The sequence below is a fragment of the Anopheles merus genome, unplaced genomic scaffold, assembly GCF_017562075.2.
Source record: "Anopheles merus strain MAF unplaced genomic scaffold, AmerM5.1 LNR4000651, whole genome shotgun sequence".
Lineage (NCBI taxonomy): Eukaryota > Metazoa > Arthropoda > Insecta > Diptera > Culicidae > Anopheles > Anopheles merus.
This window is the reverse complement of record NW_024428231.1, coordinates 16,450-35,330: the sequence shown is the minus strand read 5'-3', so window position 1 is coordinate 35,330 and position 18,881 is coordinate 16,450. Positions and strand designations below refer to the sequence as shown.

Genomic DNA, 18,881 nt, shown 5'->3' with positions numbered 1-18,881 from the left:
ACTTGTGTTTCGCCCACTCTCGACAACGCATCAGCTACAACGTTGCTATCACAGCTAGTAACGAATGTCATTGGTGAACTGTGATATAAATCAAGTTGTCGACTCTGACGTGGTGATTTTTCTGCCTTCGATGTTAGCGCGGTTGTGAGAGGTTTATGGTCTGGAATACTGTAAACAATCTACCTTCCAGAAAGTATCGAAAGTGTTTAATGGCTAGTGCATATGCTAATAAATCTCTTATGACGTTAGAACGTCGAACTCTGCCTCAGCCGCTGCAAACCACGCTGCAGGAGAGTCTTCCAAAAAGAAGGAAGCTTTGTGGACACACGTGCTATCTCTGGGGTTGCATTGGTCGCAGAAGTGCTAGGTACCGAGCCATCGCTAGGTTTCGTGCCCTTCGCTGCGGCCCCGGCATTGTGATCACAAGAGGAGGTGGGTTGGCGGTTGGAGTACCAGGTACCGACCCCCCGCCAGTTTTTGTGTCCTTCACCGCAGTCCCCGGCATTGCAATCACTACGTTTCACAATTATGGCTGTTGTTCGTTGACACTTTCGACTATGCTAACTACACTGTTCTAATTTCACCATATATAATGTGCGCGACCGACTATAATTTGTACATGAATATAATAATGTAATATTGTTGTGAATGAATATAATAATGTAATATTGTGTAAATGAATACAATAATGTAATAATGTGTAATGAATATAATATTGAATAATGTGTAATGAATATAATAATGTAGTATGATATAATGATTGTTGGCTAATAGTGTGCGTAGTGCGGCAATTTACAATGGTTTGGTGATATTCGACCACGTAATAAAAAAAATATTCATAGTAACAAAAAAAATGATAGAAAATGGAACGCGCGTCCACCGATGGTTTCCTTGTGGTGGATAAAATGCAACGATAACGTCGCTGCACAGCGATGGCGGTTGCCATGAGGTGACGCCGATGAGTGGCGATGGCGTCGATGAGCTGCGATGGCGATTTCCACGGGAAGGCTTTGAGCACTGCAATGACGGTTGCCACGAGGTAGCGTCGATGAACTGCGATGGCGGTTCCCACGAGGTGGCTTCGATGCACTGCGATGACGGTTGCCACGAGGTGGCGTCGATGAATTGCGATGGCGGTTTGCCACGAGATGGCGTCGATGAACTGCGATGAGAGCGATGACGCAGCTGGTATCGTTTCACGTGATTTCTAGTGCAGCTGCGATAATCCGATGACACGGTACTTGCCGCAAGATGATATCCTGCTGCGGTGCTGCAGGCACTTCGCAACTGCCGATCGGTGCCACTGAGTTAGGGTGATGACGGCAACCGGAATGTGAAACCGGCTTGCACTTTTAAATGTAGAGGGGGTCCGCATGGATGGCACTGCCTGTGCGTATGGATGGTAAGGACTCCGGTGAGGCTCGGAACTGGTGCAATGCGCGGTTGGTTGCCCGTTTGTGCACGACGCCGCCAAAGTGCGTTTAGCTTTGCTGTGTCAATGCGTAGTGCGAGAGACGATGACGTGGTTCAGGCGAAACGTAGCTATACGTGGCTCGGTTTGGTGGTGTGACGATGAACTCAAGCACGGTGCAGTACGGTTGCTGTGCAACGAAATTGCACAAATTCTCACACAGAGAGGATGCTGCGCGGTGCGGTGCGACGACGTTGGTTAAGCTCGCACACGAAGAGGAAGCTGGTCGGCGGGTTGCACTACTTCTCTGGACAACGGCACCTTAACCTTTAAGTTGGCAACCGGATACCCGGTATTTTTTCAACTTCGCAACGCAACTTTTGACATCATTGCTTTTATTCACCTGAAATTTCCGTAGTCTCAACTTTTAATTTATGGTTTTTTGATGCATAAATTGTAATTTTAAACAGCCTGTAAGTATTTATTTTGATTTTTTTAAACTTTACCACGTAAGTTGGCAACCAGCATACCCGGGTATTCCATACATTTTGTATGGAGAATGACGTTTCTCTTCTTCCTCTTTTTTTTATCGTGTGTGCTTATTTTCGAGTCAAATTCAAGCGATTCCAAATTTCAATTTGAACGTTATTTTTATAATAAAATGAAAAAAATTAATAAATAAATGAAATAGAAGAGAATCTGGTCGGCATTACTTGCTTACAGCATTAAAATATAGAAAGCATTGTTTACCATGAAAATCGTCACTTTTTGCATCAAAACGTGTGGAATCCCGGGTATGCCGGTTGCCAACTTACGTGTGTAAATTGGTTGCCAACTCTACGGTTAAACAGCGCAATGTAGCGTTCACTATTGCACTATCTTCGTTTTTTCCGTTATGCGCGGATCACGTCGGGGTCACACTTGTTGGATCTTTTGTCGTACACCAACTTTATTATTACGCACTATAATCACGCACAGATAAACGGACGGAAGAACCTCACGAGCGTACAGTTTGGCGGTCGGAATGATAAGAGAAAGACGATCGCCCGGTGCAAGTTTATTCCCTGCTCTCTCCTATCGGTGCGATCGTTTATCCCTGCTCTCCTATCGGTGCGATCTTATCCCTGCTCTCCTAGGTTCGTGGATGTTCGGTCCCTACGTTGTCGCCTGCTACTCCCTATTATTTCTGGTGCCATCTAGCGGACGCTAGTACAACGTCGTGATTGCACTGCCGGCGCTGAGACGGGGCTGAACACAAAAACGTAGCGCCTTACGGGTACGCGGTATGTGGTATGATCACCACAGGACCCCCTCCAGTGACGGAGTCACTGTTTTTTGGATATGCTTTGCCGTCAAACGCGAGACGCGGACTATGGCATTAATTGATGTGGAATCGTAGTTGCTTCTTTTTGGTCAGATCCTCGAGAACAAAACGCTGGTTTGAGTCTATCTATGGAGATCGATTCGTTCTTGTTATTTCGTTTGACTATGAAAAATTTTCTGCATCTACGTATTACTTCGTAGGGTCCTTCGTTAAGGTGGTTGTAAACCAGTTTTGACTTTGTGTCAACTCTAACGAAGACATTCTTGCACGTCTCCAGGCTTTTGGGCATGAACTGTGAGTAGCTTTGTTTTATGTAGGGGGTAAAGGTTCACGGATCGAATGCATTTTTCAATTTAGGATGAAATCGGGGGAGATCTGTCGGGTTATTATCGGAGGGTGTAAAAAACTTCGGACGGAAGCCTTAGACTTTGTCCGTACACCATTTCCGCTGGGGAACCCTTGATGTCGTTTTTAAAGGAAACTCTTATGCCAAGCAACATTAGAGGCAAATATCGAGTCCAATGTAAGGTATCATCGTGCGCTATTATAGCTCCTTCAGTTGCCGATGAAATCGTTCGACCATGCCATTGGCTTGCGGGTGAGGCTGTAGTTTTATGTGATGAGTGCCGAGCAATTTTTGTCAATTCCTCGAACAGTCTAGATTGAAATTGACGACCTCTATCAGTTGTTACAACTAACGGGCATCCAAAACGCGATATATATGCTCTACAAATGTTTTTGCAATAGTTGGTGCTGTGATGTCTGTCATGGGGAGGGAAACATTCCGGCCATCGTGTGAAGCGATCGACGATGGTCAGAAGATACATCTTGTCCTCTGAAGGAGGCAACGGACCCACGATATCCATGTGGATGTGGTCAAATCTTCCTTTGGTACCTGGAACGTTTCCAGTGGCGAACGAGGTGTCGCACCACCTTTGCTTTCTGACATCCTATACAGGCTCTCGTCCAATTTGCTGCATCTTTATTAATCGAAGGCCAAAAATATCGTTCCACCAGCATTTTCCGTGAAGCACGGATTCCTGGGTGCGAAAAGCTATGAGTATTATCGAAAATGATTTTTCTCAGAGACAATGGTACGTACAACCTGTTCTTTCCCGCAGAGGTTTCAAAACTAAGCTGGTTTTGTCTAGCACTAGTTGACTAAGTTTGTATTTTGTGTTTTCAGTTTTCTAATAGATGTTGTAAACTTTTTTGACACTCTTTGACAGTTGTCCACATAGCGTGTCTACTGCTATCTCCGCATTTGCCCGCTATTTTATTGTTGTAATCTGGTTTTGCTCTAGTCAACACTAGTTTGGTTGTGTCCATTAGTGAGTGTCTCGTGACCCTGCCATCGTGTTCCTGACGACATCACCGTTGTCGCGATATATTGGCTTCTATTTGTGGCTCCTTCGACGTTCATACAGCGGCATCTAAAATGGATGATGTGTGTTATGCATGTTCTGAAGCTGACACGGGCCCGGTTGAAGGGTCAATTACGTGCCTATATTGTGAGGGTACATACCATCTGGCGTGCACCAAGGTTCCTATATCGGTCATCGACGAAGTGAAACGGATGGCTTCCCTGCACTGGAGTTGCATGGGTGTACTAACGCCATCGGGAATCCGCGTAGCAAGGCGATCAAGGGCATGGGTATGCAGGTTGGATTTCAGGCAGCCCTCACAGCTGCTGTTGATGCCATGAAGGCTAGCTTGGTCCCACCGGTAATACAGGAGATTCGGGAGGGCTTTGCCGGAATCGCCACGGCCCATTCGCATCCTTGCAACCATAGCAATCAATTGCTTCCAGATGCACTACCAAACGGAAAAAAGACGAAGATTATTTCGTGATGCAGTAGCATCCTCAGATGCCAGTGTTTGGACAGTGCAGCAATCTCAAATGTCACAAATACCAACAACACTCACCGGATCGATCGTCCCACTACCACCAATAATAACAGGTACTAATACAACCTCCACTTCAATACCAACTGTTTCACAGACACAAGAACCGATTATTTGTGGCTGATCTTTCAAGGTTGGCTGCCGTCCGTCACCATAGAGCAAGTTGTCTCGTTGGTGTGTTTGCAGTTGGACACTGCAGACGTAATTGCTTTTAGTCTGCTAAAAGCAGGAACGGTTCCTAGCCCATTGAGTGCTGTATCGTTCAAGGTCAGAATCCCTGCTGCCCTTCGTAGTAAGGCACTTAACGCAGCAGACACCGGGACACTACAACATCGCACTCAACACTCACCGGCACCATAGCAGCCTTGTACCCAACACATATATCCCCACAAAATCCATACTCACCTGTACATATCCATGAACCCGCACCAACCACAAAACCGAACAATCACCAACCGATATGAACTGCACTCTCCCTTCACCCACTCTTCCGTACATGTCACGTTCAAAAACACTTCAAACTACACTGGTTCAGTTTTTTCCGAAGTAACCGCACTACAGCAGCGCAGCCATATTTTGCGCATACGGATCGAAGCAAATCCTTCGACAACAAACACAATACACTCACCTTCTTCGATAAGCTCGCTAAAATGCACACCCCAGCGCCTACTAACACTATGCAACAAGCACCCACTGATCGAGCGGCTTGTATCACTGTGTACTATCAGAATGTGCGTGGCCTGCGTTCTAAAGCCGATGAGTTCCGTTTGTCGGTTCTTGAGACGGAATACGATGTATTGGTACTCACTGAAACTTGGCTCGATCCCTGTATTCCCACCGCCTCTCTGCTAGGAGATGAGTATCGTGTTTACCGATGCGACCGGGATGCCACTAACAGCTCTCACTCTCGTGGGGTGGGTTTTAATTGCATGCAACGTTCTCTTCTCTCTCATGTGCTTCCTATGTTGCCGCAACTGTTAGAACTCACTTGCGTATGTATTCAGTTATGCGACCACCGTTTTTTATTGCCGCTGCCTACCTGCCTCCTAACCATAGCATGAATGAGGAGAAAAATAAGTGCATTGATCGACTTCGTTGCTAATATCTGCACTACTCTTGGTCCGAGAGACAGATTCATGCTTATTGGTGATTTCAACCAGTCTACGCTATCCTGGACATCGGCGTCAGAGGAAAATGGAGCTGCTTTGATTTATATGAGCCTCATGCACGCTCTGCGCGCAGTGTCCAGTTCGTTGATGGTTTGCATCAGAGTGGACTATACCAGCTTAACTTCAATACTAACTCATCGGGGCGAATACTTGACCTAATTTCGCAAATTGGCCAGCTGCATCTACATGTTCTTCAATACGTGTCTGTGAATATCCCCTTACTACTATCGACGAACACACCCTCCGCTTGACTTTGATTTGACAACGTAGCCCCAGTTACGATCGCTACAGCCATTGATGCTGATAAAAGGCTGAATTATGCTCGTTTTGACCTTCCAAAATTGGAGCGATTGATTTTATCTTTTGACAATTCTTTAAACTGTTCGGACTATTCAACCATTGACGATGCCACAAAAGCTTTTGTGAGTTCATGAGATCTGCTATATGTGAATGCACTCCTGTTAAAATTCCTCGTCGTGGGCCACCATGGGCTGATCGCACACTAAATGCATTAAAAAAGAAAAAAAGAAAAGCCTATTCTGATCAACGAGCAGAACGAAACAGCACGTCACGTCTTTACTACAACAGAGTTCATTCTCTCTATCGCGATATAATAGATCCTGTCACCGAAGTTATTTGAAAAAAAAAAAAAAAAAACTGCACGTTCCCTCTGCAAGTACCCTAGCGCTTTTGGAGTTATATGGACAAAAAACGAAAATCTGCTGGACTACCAAGCATTATACGTTATGACGGTGACAGTGCCTGTTCCCTGCCAGAAATGTGTAAATTGTTTGCCTTGCGCTTCAGGACAACTTCGCTTCCCAAACTACTGGTCCAGAAGATGTGGCCGATGCTCTCTAAACACACCGTTGGTGCACTGCTCCGTATGCTACCAGTCATCACCGTCGAACGATCACCTCTGCCATCAAACGTGTCAAATCTCATATACTCCTGGCCCCAGAGGGTATACCGGCCGTTATCTAAAGTGGTTGCTTCTGCGCTTGCTCCCTACGTGATGAAGATTTTTTTTTTAAGGAGTCCCTGAGATGTGGAATCTTTCTGCCACTTGGAAATCTCCTGGATGCACAACCCATCTACAAGGAAGGGCTGTAAGACTGATGCTGTAAAACTATCGTGGCAGACCTCACTCAGCGTGTGTGCAAAGGTGTTTGAAATGGCTAATCTACGAGAGCCATTGTTGGAATCGGCCTGCACTATATAGTGTGAATCAACATGTTTTGTACCCAGGCGACTACAACGACTAATATACTGATTTGTAGAAAAATGCCATAAATCTATCGATACCGGGTACAACTAGTGCTATAAAGGATATCAAGCAGACCGTAGAAACGCCGACCCTCGACGACCGTAGAACGCAATTTGGCTCCTCTGACCCGTTCCTACTGATGTGCCGTGCTTTCAACGCAGTCAGCGACGCTTTTGAGCCAAGGATTTCGCCAACTGAGCTTAATGATCGTGTTTCTGTGTTAAATTTGGTTCCATAGTGCACACTTTTATGTTCTATGTTATTGTAATCCACTGTAAAGAACTAATTGTAAAACATTGCTAAAATGGTTCCAGAGGGCATTATTGTCCATCGATAGACAAATAAACATAAACATAAACATAAACATAAACATAAATTGTTTGTCTGTTTTCTGTTCTTGAGAGAACGTCTCATAAGTTATGTTGGTTATAACTTGTGTTTCGCCCACTCTCGACAACGCATCAGCTACAACGTTGCTATCACCAGCTATGTAACGAATGTCATTGGTGAACTGTGATATAAAATCAAGTTGTCGACTCTGACGTGGTGATTTTTCTGCCTTCGATGTTAGCGCGGTTGTGAGAGGTTTATGGTCTGTGAATACTGTAAACAATCTACCTTCCAGAAAGTATCGAAAGTGTTTAATGGCTAGTGCTATTGCTAATAATCTCTTATGACGTTAGACACGTCGAACTCTGCCTCAGCCGCTGCAAACCACGCTGCAGGAGAGTCTTCCCAAAAAGAAGGAAGCTTTGTGGACACACGTGCTATCTCTGGGGTTGCATTGGTCGCAGAAGTGCTAGGTACCGAGCCATCGCTAGGTTTCGTGCCCTTCGCTGCGGCCCCCGGCATTGTGATCACAACTGGAGGTGGGTTGGCGGTTGGAGTACCAGGTACCGACCCCCCGCCAGTTTTTGTGTCCTTCACCGCAGTCCCCGGCATTGCAATCACTACGTTTCACAATTATGGCTGTTGTTCGTTTGACACTTTCGACTATGCTAACTACACTGTTCTAATTTCACCATATATAATGTGCGCGACCGACTATAATTTGTACATGAATATAATTATGTAATATTGTGTGAATGAATATTGTTACGGCAAGCGTAAAGGCCGGGCTACATTGATCGTACTCGCAAGCGTAATTTTGATTTTCATTAGCGCATCTGGCGGGGGCTGATGGAAGCTTTTTTTGGTCCTCGAGAGAATGGTCATGCCGGATCTCAAAATTAAGTAGTTTTTCATCGTTGTTTGCTGCGAAAATGGCTGAAATACTTGCACATTATGTTTATCTATCAGATACAAACATTTTCCAGTCTAGTTAAAGCAAAAAACATAGAAAAATAACATATTTTCTGGAGCGGCTCCAAATTGCTTGGCAAAATGCTTCGGTCAGCCGCCGCCAGATGCGCTAGTGAAAATCGAAATTACACCAAAGAGTACGATCAATGTAGCCCGGCCTTAATGGTAACGCGTCATCCTTAGTACGCCTAGCGTAAGGTAGAGGGCGCTTTCCAGTAAATTGACTACGTGTAAAAAGAACTTAATCATAATTCTTTTACGCAGTGCAAACTGCTGTAGATCGGTATCGTGCAGCTCGAATTCCCGCAAGTGCAGCTCGAATTCCCGCAAGTGCAGCTCGAATTCCCGAATTCTGCAGTATATACCCGCTGCACAAAGCGACGGAAGGCGTTATGGCGTTCTGAGAATTTTATCATGCCTTCCTTTTCTCTCCAACGGCAAATTTGTCAAGCAGCTCGTCGAGCTACCCGTCCCTGGCTCCGCCTCGTACCCCTCGCCTGAACGCGCTGCCGTAGGTTTGGATGTGTTGGTGCATCAGACGGCCAATCGCTGTCAGCCGTCGTCCGTGCTTTTCCCTCCATAGCGCCATCTCTTTCTCGCGTTGGTCAATGCTCGCGAGCTGTTGTGGCGCCTAAAAATGCCGTTAACAAACATTGCGGCGATGAAGTTGCATTTTCACAAATCAAACCAAAAAATCGCAATGAGTTCAAACACTGAAATATAAAAATGACTAAGGAATCGCTAGTCTACGCAGGAGGGTTTGCTGTGCAACGCGCAGAATCCTAATCCGCATTAACACGTTCAGTCCGGCGCTGATTTTAATGAGCTTACCGTTCCGCCGGCATCTAGAACGCAAGCTGATTGTGAAACCAGTATACTGGAAAGTTCACTGGCACCTCCCTGGGGCCTGCCATCGAACTGAACGTGCAAAGCAGTAAGCATGCACTAACTTGCTTTCGCTGTTGCAAAATGGTGTAGATTACACAGATATGCTGAGCCGTCTGCGCATGGGTGAGAGTGTGCGTGTGTATGCAAAACTGTCGCCGAATGTATGCTCTTCCGGAATGTTATGATCCATAGGTCAAAGAAAGAAAGGTGTTCATGAAAGGCGGAAAAACGAATTGAGGCCCCTGTAAATGGTAACTGATGACCGGGAGGAGGGGGTACTGGCACACAGCTGTTGGGAGATAAATTGAACATTATACTTAAATTGCAGGCGGATGGAGGGGGGATGGATGGATTGAACATTATACTTCTCTAGCCACGGGGAACCAACGACCATCTTTCCGGGGGCCCTTGTCGCTAATACTCTGTCCACTTGTAGACATACGACATACTACAGACTAGAAATCTTCGGCGACCGCCTAGTCCGCCTACCGTTAGATCCACCGCTGGTTCATGACGGTGTTTTTTTCTATCGTGGAGGTGCATCTTTCCCCCTGCCTGCAGCGTATGCATCGAGCAGGAGACAGTGTGGCAGTATGCAATTTGCCCGCTGGATAGGAGCGGTCCCGCGGCAACGCCATCATTCCGCACATCTTAACAGCATGCCCGTCATGGGTTCTAACCGCGTATGAACCGTCCGCCGTAGCAAAGGCTTACTATCCGGCTACGTGGTATTCAAGTCCTGAAATGGCCGGCATGATCGCATAGGCTATTACCCCAACAATAATAATAATAATAATAAGAAGAACTTAGCATAGCAGTTCACACCTGGGGAAGAGTTTGTCTTGACTTTGTTGCTGCCGGGCTACCGCTGTGACGCGACAAATTCACGGAATGCACTCGACCAAAACATGAACCTACCGATCCGAACTCATTCCAAGGCATTGCTGGTCAATCGGCGTCACGATACCGACAAGCCAACAAGACGCCCGATTCTGGACGGACTGGTGCAGCACCATATGCGCACCGTAATAAACAAATCCAGAATCCTCTTTTGTATGAATTCAATTCAAGTTTTGTTTCCAGTTGCGTCCGCTAGCTGAATTAGAAATAAATGTGCAATATATCACACGCACGTTTGCTTAGATCGTGTGTCTTTTTAATACCCCCAACAGCAGAGCCGATCGCAAAGATGCCAATGCCAATGGTTGTGTTGTCTCTCAGGTAGCGAGATCGAAAATGCATGGACTTTGTAGCCGCAGCGGATGAAAATGTACACATCAGAATCAAATAGTTTTGAGGTTTCCAAACGCACGCACACAAACACCCAAACACGCGCGCGCAAACTCACACACAAACACGCGCGCGCAAACTCACACACAAATACGCGCGCGCAAACTCGCACACACATAACACACACACACATACGCGCACGCGCACATGCATGAACGCGCGTACGCCAGCACGCACGCACGCACACACACACGCACGTACGCGCGCCCGCGAGCATGAAAGCGCGCACGCCAGCACGCACCCACGAAAGCGCGCTCGCGAGCACGCACCCCCGAAGTCGCGCAAGCACGCACTCCCCCCCCCCCACTAGACCACCCCCCCTCCACGCATGATCGATTACGGCTACCTTCTCGGTAGAACGGCTGGTTCAGGTTTCTTGTAGCGCATCCTCATCCCTAGCGCCGGGCGGGGTGGGGGATCGCGACATGATAGAGTGAACGGTCACTTTCCCCGCGCTGTGTGTGTGTTTGTAACGAGACCCAAAAACTCGAGACAGATTTCGGCACATTAAAAAAAAAATTTATAGCCACTATACATTGTGCTACATGATGCATAGAAGGTCGTTGAAGCATCAAACATGTTCAAATTAAAAAATATTAGATTAGTGTTAGACGTTCTCCTACGCTTGTTTTAAATAGGCTTCTTCACCCTCAATTGGCAGGGGCATCGAATGGTCTCATCAGCAGCGGCGCGAAATAAAATAAACCATCAATACACCGATAACACTTTGAATCCCAATCCAGCTTCTCCCACAGCGCCTCAAGGTCACACACTGGTTAATAAATGCTAACACCCACCAATAACAATACATAACCGCAATGCACATATGAGTATCAACGCATACACCGCAACAGCCAATCAGCTGGTGGCGGAAGGTACGGGCAGAAGCGCAAGTAAGGTAGGGCAGGGTGAGGGAGGGAGAGGAGAGGAAGAAGCGGACAAAAAAATGGGCGCCATTATTTTTTTTAATTTTTTGACCGTTTTTTTTTGCTCCGCCGCCGCCCGAACTTGGCCCGAACTGCCCGAACTGCGCGACCCAGCGCAGGAATCGCTGAAGTCCAGCGCGGGAGACCAGCCAAAATCTGCGGTGGCCAGCGCAGATTTTGGTACATTTCTGCGCTGGAAACTGCTCGAAGTTGCGCAGCGGGTAAGCGAGTGTTTTTCCTAAATAAATTTAGTCAAGTTCCAGAGTTCAAAGCAACAACATCGTGTCTTCATCATTTTCAAAACTTCCTCTTCATCATTAACATTTGGTCCTTCGAGCCGGATTAGTGTGCAAGTGATCCACAGTTCGCGTTTAGGGAAGTTTGTGAAAAGTAAAGTTTGTGTTAGAAAGTGAAACTATGCCCGCTGACCATTCTCCCGTCAAAGAAGTGGTTCCAGCGGCCAACGATATGGAGGAAAGCCAAAGTTCCACCGTCAGAGAATTTGGCTCCGTTCCAGACGTCACCAAATTGAACCGTCAACGCACTCACCTGTAGTGGCAGCTTGACCGTTTAGAACAGATGTTCGTCAAACACAGCACCGACGTTCACTCGCTGAAAACCATATCAGACCGAGTGAAGGTGCTTGCTTTGGACTACAAACAATGGTACGACTCGATCTTGGACGTTGTGAGCGACGACCAGGCTCAGGAGGCAATCGAGCGATATGGCGTGTTCGACGACAGGGTATTCGAGTTAAGCAAAAACATCGATTACCAGTTAGCATCGCAGATCCCATTGCCTACAACACCAATCCCAGTTTTCGGCAGTGAACAGAAACCCACGACAGTCCCGGTGCGTGCAAGACTTCCCGAAATCGTGCTACCACATTTCGACGGAAATATTCGCGGCTGGCCTGCCTTCCGTGACACGTTTCAATCACTGATTCATTCTTCAGAGCAGCTGACCGAATGTGACAAACTACATTACCTTGCTGCGTCGCTGACGAAGGACGCACGCGCGGTGATCGACGCGTTGGAAATAACATCCAAAAACTACGACGTAGCCTGGAAGCTGTTGTCTGAGCGCTACGAGAACAAGTACCTCATCGTCAAAACCACCGTTGAGGCGTTATTCAGCATATCACCGCTGAGGAGAGAATGTGCAGATTCTCTAAGCCGACTTGTCGACGATTTCGAGCGTAACCTACGAATGCTCGAAAAGGAAGGCGAGAAACCAGATGCATGGAGCACGCTGCTGGTGTTCAGGCTAAGCTCGCTGCTGGATCCAACAACCCTGCGTCATTGGGAGCTTCACCGGAAGTCCACGACCATCCCAACGTACAAAGACTTAGTGCAATTCGTCCGCAACCATTGCCATGTACTGAAGTCTTTCTCCAAGCCAGCCAACGGAGCCAGAACCGGAGACACCATGCGCAGCAATCCTCGAGTGCAAACCATCCATGCTGCGACCAGTGCTGTGAATAGTGTTGCGTACAACGAAAAGTGCAAATTGTGCGGTGTTTCAAAACATTCAGTGTTCCGGTGTGAATTGATCAACAATATGAGTGTTGCAGATAGAAAGCAACTAGTGCAGTCGAAAGGATTGTGCTTCAACTGCTTTTCTCCAGCTCATCGTTTACGACAGTGTACATCAAGCGGATGCAAGATCTGCCAACAACGGCATCATACGTTGCTGCATGAAGCAGCACCAGCAACTGAGGCGTCGGATGCTCCAGCCACGAGTTCGATCTGTCCTCCTCAGTCCCTTACCCACTGTTCCATCCAGATCGAAAACAGTGTTGTGTTGCTGCAAACCGTGCTGGTCCAGGTAGAGGACAAACACGGACGATGTCATCTAGCACGTGCCTTGCTGGATTCCGGAGCACAACTCAACATCATCACCGAGCGCCTTACTCAACGGCTGGGTGTGGCGAAACGGCGAGAGAATCATCGCATCGGAGGAATTGGAGAAGTTTCCGTGACGTCACAACATTCGGCTGTGTTAAGGATCCATTCTTTAGACGGTGAATACAAAGCGTCCGGAAAGTTCCACGTACTCAGCAAGCTCACTCGTGAGCTCCCATCAACCCGTATCAACACAAGCAGCTGGCAGATACCTCGTCAAGTTCAGCTGGCCGATCCTTCGTTTCACAGTCCTGGCCCGATCGACCTCATCATCGGTGCAGAGCTGTACTACGACGTCGTTAAGGAAGGACTCATTAAGCTATCCCACGAAAGAGTGACACTCCAAAACACTGCTTTTGGTTGGGTGTTAGCAGGTAGAGTCAATGTTCATGCACCATCTTCATCCATCGTGGGACACGTCTGCAGTACGAGCATCGAAGAGCAGCTGAGTAAATTCTGGGAGTTGGAGTCATGCCGAGCTACTAGCACATTATCCGTCGAGGAGAGCAACTGTGAGAAACAGTTCGCAGCCACCACCACCAGAGACACCGACGGTCGATTCATCGTGCAGCTACCGAAACGAGAGGACAAGCTGGCTCGTCTTGGGGATTCGAAAGGGATAGCCACACGCCGGTTCCTTGCCTTGGAACGTCGGCTATCCTCGAATGCCTCATTGAAGACAGCTTACACACAATTCATCGAGGAGTACGCAGAACTTCAGCACATGACAGAAGTAGCCGAGAGCGATGCTACAATTTCATCACCATCATACTATCTCCCACATCACTGCATCGTGCGACCAGATAGTACCACCACTAAACTCCGGGTAGTGTTCGACGCTTCGTGTGCATCAGACACCGGAACATCTTTAAACGATGCACTGATGATCGGACCCACAATCCAAGACGACCTGATGTCCATTCTATTGCGGTTTAGAATGTCGAAATTTGCCCTGGTAGCAGACATCGAGAAGATGTACCGGCAAATCAACATAGCTGCCATCGATCGTCCGCTGCAACGAATCCTGTGGCGAAATTCTCCAACCGAGCCGATACGAACGTTCCAGCTCAACACCGTCACCTACGGCACATCATGTGCTCCGTATTTGGCCACCAAAACCCTGCAAGTGCTATCTCAGGTCGGAGCTAGCACCCACCCCGAAGCAGCAACCATCCTCGGACGAGACTTCTACATGGACGACATGCTGACTGGCGTAAATAACATTCCCGAGGGTCAACGAGTATGTCAGCAACTCATCGATCTCCTGGCTTCTGGTGGATTCTGCTTGCGGAAATGGGCCACCAACAACAGGCAGATCTTCGAACATCTGCCCCAGCATCTGCAAGATGAAAGGACGATTCTCAACTTGGATGCGAAGTCACCGATCATCAAGACACTCGGACTGAAGTGGAACGTTTCCACCGACGCCTTTGTGTTCAACATCCCACGCTGGAACGCAGACAACATCATCACCAAACGAAACGCGCTTTCGGATGTCGCGAAACTGTTCGACCCAATCGGACTGGTTGGACCAGTTATCATCCAAGCCAAGCTGTTCCTTCAAGAGCTGTGGAAATGTCAGATCACCTGGGACGAACCGTTAACACTAGCACTACAAAACCGATGGCTTCTGTTTCGCGAGACGTTGGCCATGCTGCAAACGATTCACATTCCACGCTGGCTCTTAACCGATCAACGAGCAACGAATCTACAATTGCATTGCTTTTGTGATGCATCCGAGAAGGCGTACGGAGCGGCGATTTACTTGCGTTCGATCAACACCGATGGACGTGTGACAACCAACCTCATCACTGCAAAATCCAAAGTGGCACCACTAGCAGACTCCCGTAAGCAAAAGCGTGTTTGCTTACCCCGACTGGAGCTTTCTGCAGCACTGCTACTGGCACACTCGTACGAGAAGGTGTCAGACGCCTTGAAGCTTCAGGTCGAGACCATCTTTTGGTCTGACTCAACCCTCGTCCTGCATTGGTTGTCTGCAACTCCGTCACGCTGGAAAACCTTCATCGCTAACCGGGTGTCCGAGATCCAACACATCACTCACGGCAAGGAGTGGAGACACGTATCCGGAACGGACAATCCTGCGGACATCATCTCTCGAGGAATGGATGCGGATCAGCTGGAAAATTCAACCCTTTGGTGGCACGGACCAGACTGGCTGGCGCAACCATCAGAGGAATGGCCGAACACTCATCAACCTCGACAGGAAGAATTCACCACGGACGAATTGGAGGAGCGACCAATCTGCATGGCTACCCAATCCGTGGCTCCGAACGAACTTTTTAGCCTCCGTTCAACGTTCACCGGACTGCAACGTCTGGTTGCGTGGCTAAGAAGATTCCGACACAACACGAATCCTGCTAATCATCAACAACGCAGACTGGATCATCATCTCAGCTTGGAGGAACTAGCCGAATCTACACTGTGTCTAGTTCGCCTCGCTCAAGCTGAATCATTCCCAGAAGACATCAAACATCTATCGAAAGGCGATTCGGTCGGCAACCACTCACCTTTAAAACTACTAGCACCGTTTCTACAAGATGGCCTGCTACGAGTGGGTGGAAGATTGCGACATGCACCAATCCCGTTCGACCGAAAGCATCCGTACATCTTACCCGCCAACCATCCGCTGACGAATCAGATTGCAACCCTGTATCATCGGACCTATCAACATGCGAATCCACAACTACTGATAGCGAGCATGCGAGAACGATTTTGGCCACTGCGAGCAAAAAACCTGGCCAGAAGAATCGTCCACTCCTGCTACAAATGCTATCGTTGCCGCCCCACACCTGCGCAGCAACTCATGGGCGACCTTCCAACAGAGAGAGTTACACCAACGTCAACTTTCTTACACACCGGAGTCGACTTGTGTGGACCGATACACTATCGACATACATCTCGGAAGGCGCAACTCATCAAGGGCTACGTAGCGATATTCGTCTGTATGGCAGTGAAGGCTGTACACATCGAATTGGTAGCGGACCTGTCTACCAACGCTTTCCTTGCGGCACTTCGACGATTCATCGGACGTCGCGGGAAACCGGCTCTCATCGAATGCGACAACGCTAGGAATTTCTTGGGCGCCTCCCGAGAAATTGCCTCCTTGTCCAAGCAATTCAACCACCAGTGGCAAACATCAGTGATTAAGTCCTGCATCGACGATGGCATCCAGTTCAAGTTCATCCCACCTCGCTCACCCAACTTAGGAGGTCTTTGGGAGGCGGCAGTCAAGTCTTTCAAAACACACTTCAAGCCAACCGTTGGGAACGCCATCCTCACGAGCGATGAACTCAACACGCTACTGATCCAGATTGAAGGATGCCTCAACTCTAGACCACTTACACCATTCTCCAATGACCCATCTGATCTGGAAGTGCTGACCCCAGGTCACTTCCTCATTCATCACCCCATCGTATCCCTGGCCGAACCATCGCTGGAAAAGCTGCCGTTCAACCGTCTCGATCGCTGGCAAAAGGTGCAAGAGTTTGTCCGTCGACTATGGAACCGCTGGTCAACAGACTACTTGTCCGGACTACAGCAGAGAACCAAGTGGACCAAGCAGAAGGACAACGTGAAGCTGGATACCATGGTGCTGCTGAAGGAGGACGGTCTACCTCCATCGAAATGGTGTCTTGGCCGCGTCACGCAGATCATCAAGGGAGCTGACGACAACATCCGAGTGGTCATCGTCAAGACGAAAGATGGAGACTTCAAGCGTTCCATCTCTAAAATCTGCGTTCTTCCCACCGACGAGCCATCAAGTTCATCCTAGTTGAATTAGATAATTCAACGCGGGGGAGTATGTTACGGCAAGCGTAATGGTAACGCGTCATCCTTAGTACGCCTAGCGTAAGGTAGAGGGCGCTTTCCAGTAAATTGACTACGTGTAAAAAGAACTTAATCATAATTCTTTTACGCAGTGCAAACTGCTGTAGATCGGTATCGTGCAGCTCGAATTCCCGCAAGTGCAGCTCGAATTCCCGCAAGTGCAGCTCGAGTTCCCGAATTCTGCAGTATATAAGCGAGTGTTTTTCCCAAATAAATTTAGTCAAGTTCCAGAGTTCAAAGCAACAACATCGTGTCTTCATCATTTTCAAAACTTCCTCTTCATCATTAACAAATATAATAATGTAATATTGTGTAAATAAATACAATAATGTAATAATGTGTTAATGAATATAATAATTGAATAATGTGTAAATGAATATAATAATGTAGTATGATATAATGATTGTTGGCTAATCTAGTGTGCGTAGTGCGGCAATTTACAATGGTTTGGTGATATTCGACCACGTAATAAAAAAAATATTCATAGTAACAAAAAAAAATGATAGAAAATGGAACGCGCTCACCGATGGTTTCCTTGTGGTGGATAAACTGCAACGATAACGTCGCTGCACAGCGATGGCGGTTGCCACGAGGTGACGCCGATGAGTTGCGATGGCGTCGATGAGCTGCGATGGCGATTTCCACGGGAAGGCTTTGAGCACTGCAATGACGGTTGCCACGAGGTAGCGTCGATGAACTGCGATGGCGGTTCCCACGAGGTGGCTTCGATGCACTGCGATGACGGTTGCCACGAGGTGGCGTCGATGAATTGCGATGGCGGTTGCCACGAGATGGCGTCGATGAACTGCGATGAGAGCGATGACGCAGCAGTGGTATCGTTTCACGTGATTTCTGGTGCAGCTGCGATAATCCCGATGACACGGTACTTGCCGCAAGATGATTATCCTGCTGCGGTGCTGCAGGCACTTCGTAACTGCCGATCGGTGCCACTGAGTTAGGGTGATGACGGCAACCGGAATGTGAAACCGGCTTGCACTTTTAATGCCGAGTATGGGGTCCGCATGGATGGCACTGCCTGTGCGTATGGATGGTAGGACTCCGGTGACGCTCGGAACTGGTGCAATGCGCGGTTGGTTTGCCCGTTTGTGCACGACGCGCCAAAGTGCGTTTAGCTTTGCTGTGTCAATGCGTAGTGCGAGACGATGACGTGGTTCAGGCGAAACGTAGCTAAACGTGGCTCGGTTTGGTGTGACGATGAACTCAAGCACGGTGCAGTACGGTGCTGTGCAACGACATTGCACAAATTCTCACACAGAGAGGATGCTGCGCGGTGCGGTGCGACGACGTTGGTTAAGCTCGCACACGAAGAGGAAGCTGGTCGGTGCGGTTGCACTACCTTCCTGGACAACGGCACCTTAACCTTTAAGTTGGCAACCGGATACCCGGGTATTTTTTTCAACTTCGAACTGCAATAACTTTTGATTCATTGCTTTTATTCACCTGAAATTTTCCGTAGTCTCTCAACTTTTAATTTATGATTTTTTGATGCATAAATTGTAATTTTAAACAGCCTGTAAGTATTTTATTTTGATTTTTTTTAAACTTTACCACGTAAGTTGGCAACCAGCATACCCGGGTATTCCATACATTTTGTATGGAGAATGACGTTTCTCTTCTTCCTCTTT

The 18,881-nt window shown here is 47.8% G+C and overlaps 1 protein-coding gene across 1 annotated transcript; it reads left to right on the top strand.

Annotated features, from left to right (window-relative positions):
- Window positions 1-12,061: 12,061 nt before the first annotated feature.
- Window positions 12,062-17,179, top strand: LOC121602842. Its single transcript, XM_041931606.1, has one exon. The coding sequence runs from the start codon at window positions 12,062-12,064 to the stop codon at window positions 17,177-17,179; it is 5,118 nt and encodes a 1,705-aa protein (XP_041787540.1).
- Window positions 17,180-18,881: the final 1,702 nt, after the last annotated feature.

Coding starts and splice junctions, on each gene's coding strand:
- LOC121602842 (XM_041931606.1), top strand. CDS start 12,062: ATGTTCGTCAAACACAGCACCGACGTTCACTCGCTGAAAACCATATCA.